Source organism: Aptenodytes forsteri, unplaced genomic scaffold, assembly GCF_000699145.1.
Source record: "Aptenodytes forsteri isolate BGI_AS27 unplaced genomic scaffold, ASM69914v1 Scaffold323, whole genome shotgun sequence".
NCBI lineage: Eukaryota > Metazoa > Chordata > Aves > Sphenisciformes > Spheniscidae > Aptenodytes > Aptenodytes forsteri.
The window spans coordinates 1038200-1048421 of NW_008795323.1; the positions used below are offsets into that span (position 1 = coordinate 1038200).

General features: G+C 40.1%; 1 protein-coding gene across 2 annotated transcripts in view; it reads right to left on the reverse strand.

The window, feature by feature from the left end:
- Positions 1-2569: 2569 nt before the first annotated feature.
- SLC5A1 (solute carrier family 5 member 1) overlaps positions 2570-10222 on the reverse strand; it is a 28177-nt gene continuing 20524 nt past the window's right edge. The window contains exons 9-15 of one of the 2 annotated variants that reach the window (XM_009279992.1): positions 9286-9421; positions 8391-8498; positions 7123-7273; positions 6331-6499; positions 4073-4288; positions 3661-3763; positions 2570-2793 (exon numbers count right to left, since the gene is read on the reverse strand). In XM_009279992.1, coding sequence (XP_009278267.1) covers positions 2570-2793; positions 3661-3763; positions 4073-4288; positions 6331-6499; positions 7123-7273; positions 8391-8498; positions 9286-9421 — 1107 coding nt within the window. Of the gene's footprint in view, positions 2794-3654; positions 3764-4072; positions 4289-6330; positions 6500-7122; positions 7274-8390; positions 8499-9285; positions 9422-10222 lie in introns of both variants that reach the window. The other variant, XM_009279991.1, reaches the window with a different exon arrangement.

Below are 10222 nucleotides of genomic sequence, written 5' to 3' on the forward strand. Positions count from 1 at the left end.
CAACCTGAGGTGGCATTTAACTATTAATCTAAACATAAAACGTTTTGTCAGCTGTCCACAATATCAGGCAATTTTTCTATGAAACTCCACAAAATTAGAGGAGTACTCTAAGCAGCAAACTTCATGCAAACATTTGAACTCTGCCCTCCACAACATCCAGTTTTCAGACCGGAATGAAAGCAGGTTCCTGAGGATGTACAGTGAACGTCCCTGGGAAACTGAGTTAGTTTTTCAAAATACTTTAATCCTGGGGAGGAAAATAAAGTGACGGTGCCTGATTAACCAGGAGGTCACCTAGAGGCTGCTCAACCTGCCAGGAAATCACTTGTGTTATTTGTCTTCTAGAGGCTGCCAGGAAATCACTTGTGTTATTTGTCTTTATCCAAATGGTTGTATAATTTCACCATATTTTTATTTTTGTAACAAAGCATGACAAAGAGGGATCTGGGCAATCCTCATTAAAGTCTCTTGTTTGTTTGTCATCCGCTACTATTACTCAGAGCCAAAATCTAGACAGCAAATTAAGTTTCACTGTCTTCCATCATATTATAGAAAAATCTCATCATTTTGTGGACACCAAATACTTCAAAATATACAAATACTTTAATACATACAAGTCTTCATAGTCCATTAAATATAATTAACTCCATGGTCTTTAAAATACTCTGTCACTGTATTAACTGTAAGAAAAAAGTTTGCACTGGTATTTATATAGTATTGATTTGATCTGGCCTATGCAAAACCTTTCAGTATACTGCAGCGATTATACTGAAGAGCAGCAATTCTACTAGAATCCAGAGCATTTTGGTTTAGGTCCAAATGAAGAAAAGATACTGTCAGAAGGTTATGAAGTGAGAGTGATTAAAGCTGCAGGAGTCGGCAACAGTGTGGTGCAGCACATACAGAGAGACTACACTGGCCTCCTATTTAGATGCACTCATTGCAAGCACAGTGCATCCTGCTGTAGAATACTGAAATGCTTTGAGACAATGCAGCACCCCACGATACGTGTGCAACAGGAACAAGAAATTGTGGTGCAGCTTGACTATGGCAACCGACGTCTTCTTCTTACACTTGATTCCCCAGGAAGCTGAATTAGATGATAAGAAGATCTATTGCTTTTTGCTTTGAAGTGTTAAATCCATCTTTTCCTGTACCTCCAGCTGGTACCAAACTTATCAAGTGGCGACAATCAGACTGGTTTAGCTGATATCCCACAGCTGTGACTATTGTCCTTCATGAACTGTTAACTCATACTGTCGTACAGCATGAATTCTGTTTCTCAATGAAATCTTCAGAAGAAAGATTTCTAGCTTTGCAGAAAAGCAGTACAGAGCCCTCAAATGTACTTGAAAGAAAAATGCAAACCCAGCATTCTGATGCTTTGGACTTTTAACCACGTGCATGGATTGGTTTGTAGTACAGTCCATAGAAAGAGGCAATATCTTAACACCAACCCCACGATAAAGAGGTCCTAGTAATTGTGCGTAGAGATTAACTTTGACATACCAAGATGGGAATTGATCAGTAAGAAATAAATATATATATACACACACATACATATAGTATATAACGCGATGACTTCCTGGTCCATAAGTGGGCTTTTTATAAAAAGCAACCTAGCACACAATCATCTGAGATCTGCTATTTTTGGAAGCAAAGCCCATAGTGCTAACAGACATACCAAGAGGAATTGATCAGTAAGAAATAAATATATATATACACACACATACATATATATTTTAAATATATAATATATAGTGCATATATATAATGTATTGTGTATATATATGTATTTTGTATAAAAAAGCATCACATTCACATATAGATACATATTAAAATATAAAGAGAGGAGGACCTTTTGAAGTTGACCTTAAACAGAGAATCTATCATAAGCATAATTCTTATTAAGATCATCGAGACATGTTTTCCCTAATTTCAAAATGCGATCAATTCAGACGGTTAGCGTTCCACTGATTACTGAGAAACACAACACAATGAAAAGTGAGAAAAAGGGAAAAAAGTTATAATGGAAAGTTAGATATAGTGTCAAATACATCAATATATACATAAATCCTTTACTTAAGATATCCCATGCTCGGAAGGAACAAAAATGATTTTTTAATTTGATTCATAATACGGTCCCTCAGTTGTTGTGTTTTTTTTGTAATCCAAAGGAAAAAGAAATTTGAATGATCAGAAGAAGAAGGGTTGAAAACCAACCCTAAAAGGTAGTTCACAAACCCTGATATGAAACATGGCTCATGCAGCCTCGTTCTGCACCTAAAATGTGAAAACTATCACAAGAAGAGAGAATATTGGATGGAAATTCTGAACCTCTATTAGCCCTGGACTGATTCAGCGTCTAAACAGAAATTCTCTCTCTTGAAATCCCAGTGGCCTTCATCTTTAGATTGTTGAAATTATGATCACAAAATCAGCGCGTGAATCACCCTGATTTTTTACAAACGTAGACAATGAAAATACTAAGTGTATCTAACTCTGTAAATTTACAAGTCATCGTTTTTGCTTGACAATACAGTACAATTTCAGAACTGTAATCAGAGGTTTATGCGAAGAAGGCATGGCAAAATACAGCCACAGTCAATAGGATGATGCCATTGATATTCACAACATTTCTCCAAAGTGGTATTTCGCTTGTGTCAGTCAGTTTCTTCTTCAACGCTTCCTCTTCCTCCTTGCTCAGTTTGGGTCCTTTTTGTTGATCTAAGCCACAGAACCAGTTGTACGCTTTCTTAAAGCATCCCGGTTCTTCCTCACTTTCCTCATTAACTGGAAGGAATAACACACTGGTCATGAAATGTAAACACGGACCACTGCATGCACTAGAAGGTCTCTGTGACTGAGGACATTCCTATGTTTAATACAGCAATTCTGATTTCTGGTCATAGTTGCATGGAAACATTTTAGTACAAGGCAGTACAAGAATCAAGTTAACATTGTATTTTCACAGCTCACCTGGAAAAAGAGTCATTTTCTACATGTTGCAAGAGAGCCTTTTGCAGCAGACACTTGCACCTTTTGCAGCCTAGAGACTTGGTCTGGTATTGGAGAAGCAAACCACGCTGCCATGCTGCAAAGCTTAAACTCCATTTTTTCAATACTTTCCTCACTTTTTAATTAAAAGACAAATAAATGAATTTGAGGATACTTATGAAAAGGAAGTTGGCAGCAGAAGCAGAAACCCAGCAAAGAGAGCAGGTGGTTTTGCCCAGATGGATGTCTGGCAATTCGCTTTCATGGTGCCTTGAACCACATCCTTGCTCCTTCAGTCCTGGCGGCTACCCACTATTTCCAAGTGAAATCTTGTTGTTTCATTCCAAATGCTAGAGTCACACGCAGTTCTGCCAATGCACACACCTCTGACCTAAAGCATCTCCATTGTTTTAACCCTCGAACCGCCACCTGGCTACCTAGAGAACAAGATTTTCTCCCTTCAAATCCACTTCACTTCTGATTTACACTGAGCTCGATAGATTGGTAGAAGGCAGCTTACTAGCCATTTAAATATGTGGGGTTTGAGGTTTGTTTTGGGGGGGGCGAGTGTGTCTTTGAATATCAAGCATGTTCATGTTTCTTCAGGAATGAAATAGGGATACTCAAATATATTGATAGAATCTATAGATATTCAACAGTTACCTGATTCCTCATCTTTTTCATCAGCTTTGTCCTGTTCCTCATCTGCATCAAGATCAATACGTTCTTCTTTGCTGTTCCGCAAAGACCAGCACAAGCGGTAAAGCTGCCGTGAAACAAAATGAGTTTATAAATCTACAGCCTTACTACACAGAGACAAATCAGTCTGGCCAGCACGTGAACAAGCTATAAGACCATGGCATCCCAAATGTCTGTTAAGTCAACATTTAAGATTATTAGGAGTCACTGAAGATTTGTGACAGATGAATGAAGGCTATCTCCTTTGCTTTCTTACAAGGACTATATGATGTGGGTAGCTGAAATGTCAGGAGGTAATATACCAAGTACCAGTGTTCAAAACTAGTGGTTTCATTAAGTTCCATTTCTTGAGGAGCAGGACTGCAATAATACTCACATGTACATCAGGAATGGGCTTAGTCATGAAGGAGACTGCCAGGATGACGATGGCGGAAACCCCAAAAAGAATCATTGCAAAGTAAAGGTAGTGAATCCCACAGATGACGAATGGGCAGTTGGAAGGGGTCACACAGTTGCCAGTTCCATAGGCAAACTCTGCAATCATTCTACTGAGTCCAGTTAGCAGCCCAACCATCAGGCCCCAGAAGGCACCCTGCAGACAAAGTGACGGAAGTTATCAAAAGGAGTAACTTCAGGCATGGAAATGAGCTCTAAGCTCTGAATAGTTGCTGGAGGAAATATGAAGGTAGCTATGTGTTACATTGGCTTTGGCACATGGGTTTTAACCCAGATACTTTCAGTGACTCTGTTACAGCTCAGTGTACTAATACAACTAAAAGGGGCAATGACCAGCAGCCTGGAGAAAGAATATGGAGAACACCTTAACCAGCTGATTTCTCAAAGTTCATCCACCTCCACACAACGCTCGCCTTATACAGGACAGGCTCTAGCCACAGACTACACATCCCAAGGGTTGTTCTCATATCTTTTTACCTTTGAGGGCTAAATCCCTGACTGTTCTAGCCTGACGGAACCAGCTAGCAAGTGTGTGTCATTCCTCCTGACATACGTGTCTGGTTTATTTTCTAATGACCTTGTCAGTAATTAATTAAAAGTTAATTCTTGACACTTTTGGTGGATGTTTTGCTGCTAGGTTTATATTACTCTAGCCCAAAGTATAAAAGACACACAGGTATGTCTGGGCACAAATTGAAATACGGGAAATTCTGTTTAAACATAAATTTATTTCTTTTTTACTATGAGGGTGATTGGAACAGGTTACCTAGACACATTGTGGAGTCTCCATCCCTGGAGATATTCAAAACCCAACTGGACAGGACCTGAGCATCCTGCTCTTGTTAGCCCTACTTTGAGTGTGTGGGGGTTGCACTAGTCCAGAGGTGCCTTCCAATCTCAACCATTTTGTGAGTCTGTGAAGCCAAAAAACTAATGATGGTAACACAAATTTATAATTCCTGATCAAAAAATATTCTAGGTTTAACGCTGGGGTTAAGAACAAAACGGTTTTAATTATTCAGTGGTCAAAGTCACAAAAACGTTTTGGAGTAGGACAAGATAGTTAATTCCATTTCTAGCAGAAAGAAGAATGATTCTGAGCAAGAAATGTTGATAAATCTTTTAAGTAATTACAATATTGGAATTTATCTTATGCAAGGCTCCAGTTCTCAGAAGCTTTGATGCTCGTCTCCCCTATTTACCCAAATTTAAAGTGTGCAGTGTACACAACCCCCCCAAGGATTATACTGAATTCTTACTCAGGTAAAATTCCAGCTAAAGTCAATGACAGGTTTCCACGAAGGGCACAAAGATTTAATCCATTTGTGAGGTTTAGCCATATTGGGATAGGAAATGGAACATCCCTTGTGTGTAAAACAGGCTTTTCTGGGATATACACACAAATAACCATTGAACTGGTCTCAAGAGAAAATAGTGAGAAAAGAGTTCAAGCCATATTCAAAAACCTCCTCTCTCTAGGCTTTCTCGTTGAACTCATCCTCCTTGGAGCAAACCTGAGCAATAGGCAAGTATTGTTATTCCCAGTGTTATAGAAAAGAAACCAAATTCCTGAGTACCGAGTTTTCAGGGTGTCTGAGACCCCAGTTACCACGACTGGCCTATGGTCCCGTCAAAGCACGTGACAGACCTCATGCCTTCTGAGTAACTTACAATGGCTTAAGTACAATATTTATCAGTTCACTGCTCTACGAATCAAAACCAGTGATTCCCAGACTGGGTCCTAAAAGCAATGGGAAACAATGCATAAAACAACAGCATGTTTGTTTAAAAGAGTGTTGACAAAACATGTAGTGGTCATGAGGAAGGTGAAGGGTGGTATGTTTTGTAAAGCAGTTTGGTGGCCAATATCCTAAAAGATTACTTTCACATATGTCACCATAAATTATCCATTTGACACACTTCTTGGCAAAGTGATAGATAACCTAAGTTTCAGAGCTATCTAGGAATTCCTAGGTGACTATTTTTCGGATTAGCAAAGAACTTTTTCAAACTCCTCTCTGAAACCTCAGGTCCTGGGGTATGGAAACACAGAATCCCTGGGCTGTAGTAGGATCAAAATAAACAGAAAAAAGTTGCTAATAAAAGACACCAAAACAAAAAAGTTGTCCTAATGCCTAAAGGAACCTGCAGCAAACCTGTTTCCTAATTTGTACTTACCTGCTCATTGACCCGCTTGCAGAAGACGGCAAGCAGGAAGACAGCAGCAATGGGAGGTCCCAGGTAGCTAGTAACTGACTGAATATAGTCAAAGAGCTGCCCACTTTGAGCTGACTGCACCACAGGAACCCAGGCAATGCTGATGCCAATTAAAAGTAACATAAATGCCCTGTAAACATAGCCAGATATTCAATTAGCCACCTGCTTAGAAGCATCTATCAGAAAGAAAAAAACAGCAATTAATCAATAATTTAAATGTCCATTTTGTATTTCAACCAGCAAAGTCAATTATAATGGCCAATTACCATTGAACAAACAAAAGAAATCCAAGCTGGATATTGTGTCTGTCAAATATCGGTCAGCATACAGCTAAACTTGCAATCAAAACACAGAAAATCACTTTTTTCCCGTTGTTATGTCTAGAGACAAATCAATAGCAGATCAACTAGAAGAACTAGTTCATTGATGCTGTAGTATGGCGTAGCATAAAGCCCATGAAGGTATTTTAAAACAGTTCCCTTGGAATAGCAGAAGGAAGTGTTGAGAATTAGTTTAGCTACTTCATGCACCACTGTCAATTAAATTGGAAGCAAGGTCTTTTTTTTTTTTCCCCGAAGGGAAGTGTACGGTGGGACAGCCTGTCTGGCCACAGGAGGCCACTGCTGCACTGCCCGCACACTGCGAAAGCAGGTTTTCACCCAGGCATTTAGTGCATTTTTTGGAGGCTGCAGTCTGTAACGCATCTAGTGCTCGCTATGTTTGTACGGCTGGGGAAGACTCGGCTGCACTTACCTTCCAGCTAACATAAGCTCTTTCTCAGATGGTCGTGATCGAATTTTGGTATAAATGTCCATAGTGAACAAAGTACTAGCGCTGTTAAAAATGGAAGTCAGGGAGCTCATAAGGGAGGCCAACATGACTGACAACATCAGACCCCGCAGACCTGAAATACGAAGATACGTGAACTGAGATGAGCATTCAGTGAAGAGTCTCAGTACATGGCACCATCCGTAGTGCTTGTCTGACCCTTTGAAGTCAGCCAGCTATGAGTGTGTCCGGCATATTCATGTGCTGATGCCTGCCTCATGTTCTCTTGCAATGCAAGCAGAGTGATGTCTGCTGAGCTTTGGAATTATTTATTCCAAATTATTATACGGAATTATTTATTCATATGCTGTCTATTTACAGCAGAGACAGGGCACCTCTTGAGCTTTTGGAACATAGATACTTGTTTTGTGACTGCTGTCTGATTAAATGCGGAAATAAGAAGAAAAAAATACTAAGCAGAATTTCACCAACAGTTATAAAAACAACTTCTCTTGTTTGCAGGTGAGTGCTCACTTGCTTGCAGTGTATTTGTAAACCAGTTGTTTGGAAAAAAAACAAAGTTTCTTTTACTGTTTGAAAGTCAGAGTAAGCCACTTTTCCAGATGGTATGATCTAGTCAACACAGTATGGGGAAGTACTGTAGTATTTTAATAATACTATGTACAACAGTTATAATACGATGGGGAAGTACTAAAGATATCAGGGAAGTACCATGGTCTGTATAATATCATAATCTGTCTTTCTAGCCTTATGAACCAGCTCTGTGGTTTTCTGCAGAAATTTATCTTCTATGTATACATTGTCCTCTCCAGAGTGGTGCCTTATTCTCTCATTGAACAGGGGACAATGTGTACATAGAGTATTTCCTCCTCCCACCTCAGTGGGTTTAGCAGAAGGACTGCAGGTGTATACCTCCAACTCAGAAATCCTGGCAGAGAGAGTCTGTTATAAATCATTGGCTAAGTAGGTTATTTTTTACCTTCACAGAAAGGGAGCTCAATTACCATTTCATCACCCAGTATTTGCCAGCTGAAAGCTGACATTGTCAGCGTGTAGCTATTCTGCACCTACAGCTACAACTAATATAGACTACCCCTTTGATTAATAGTACATAGTTCTAGCAAGAATTTTTGACCTAAATATGGGACTTGGGCTCCCTCTATCAGCTGTTTTTACACTCTGGCAGCCTCACCTTTCCTAAAACAAACAAACAAATACAGACAGTGTCCTACCATTTGGCATAAGCTCCACTACCATTTTTGGATAAGCAACATTTGTACAGCCAACTGCAGTGCCACAGTACTGCTGGCAGACTTCAGGCACAACACAAGCCACCACATCTGAGGAGAGGATAACAAGACAGGGTTAGACAAGGTCCTATAAACAACAGATTGCTCCCAAATTAGTAGAGCTTCTAAAATTTATCTCTGTGTTGAACCACTGGATTGACATGCTTGATATCATCCTTGGTCTGCTGGCAGGGAGGAAGGTGATTCTAAGCCTCTATCCTTCCTTTCCTCTCTAAAAGAATACTGAAAAGTGTTGCAGGTCAAAAAAAAAAAAAAAAAAGAGATCAGCATTAATTTGTCAGACCAGGGCTGAACAACACAAGGAGAACAAGTAGAAGAAGCAGCAGAGGAACACTGGAAAGACCTCTCCCTCCAACCTGAACATCTCTCCTCTGCCTGCTGTTAAACACACTGATAGTAGAGAGAATGGAGATTGGCATTTCCCCCACACCGCACTCGGGACTGTCCATGGCCCAAAATATTGCTGTCTGTGACTGATGACCCTCTTCCTCTGATTCCCAGCAGAGTATCAGTCCTGAACAGCATTTTCCACTCATTCAGCCAGAGTGGGGCTGTAACAAACATACTGTGGAATTTCTCTCCCCTAAAACCGACAGCAAGAGTGTTAGCAGAAACCTGGGATCAGGGAAAAGAGGAAGACCTGTGGCTTCTTACAGTGTAGCTAGTTTTTGTCCATACATGTGCCTGGACAATTTGCATGACAAGATGACAATCTAACAGGTAGTTTGGAAGGGACAGAGAATAGGAAATTAAGAGAGATTGGCAGTGAAATGTAGGCAGCAAGAAGAAATTTGCATTTCTGTATACACATGCATACCTGTATACAAAATTCGGCTGATCATTCCAGGCATCACTATGATAAACATGGGCAAGAGTTTCAGGTATCCACACATGATACAACCAGCCTTCACATGGGACATATTCTTGCCAGAGAGACATCTTTGGACAATAACCTGTCAATGAGACATGGCAAGCAGGCGTGATTCAACCAAGAATAGCATTTCCATGAACATACCATACCCAGTTCCAGGTATAAGGTACTTCTTAATCTCTGTGATAGTGAAAGAGCCTATTTACCATTGCTGTCACTAGGAAAAATGAAAACTACATGAAAATCAAAGGATATATTTGAAATAAGTCAGGGAAAATATCATTTATCCAGTGTATGTTTAAGAGGTAAGACTCTTTCTCACAAGATGTTCTTAAAGTAGATAGACTAAAAAGCCAAAAAGGAATAAAGTATTTACCTGAGCAATAGCTACAGTTACACTGGGGGGTTTGTTCATTTGTTGACAGATTGTGAAGATCATATTTCTCACAATTCAGAATGCAGTGAGATCACTTGCTAGAGATTGGACACGTTCACGTGTCGCAGTTGCAGGTGCACACTTTCCTCTACTCATGTCAGTGCGATCTCTCGGGGAAACTGGATGGTAGGTTTTAGGGAGCAGGAAGGAGGATTGGGGAAGAGTCTCCAGACTGAAAGACCTGACATATAAAGAACATCCTCCAAGACTGTGCATGCAAAGATGAAAGCCGCACAAATAGGAAACAAACTAGTATTACTGAATGGGTGTCCTGGTTTCAGCTGGGCTAGAATTTTCTTCCCAGTAGCTGGTACAGTGCTGTGTTTTGGATTTAGGATGAAAATAATGTTGTTAACACACCGATGTTTTAGTTGTGGCTAAGCAGTGCTTGCACTAGTCAAGGACTTTTCAGCTTCTCATGCCCTGCCAGCGAGAAGCTGGGAGGGG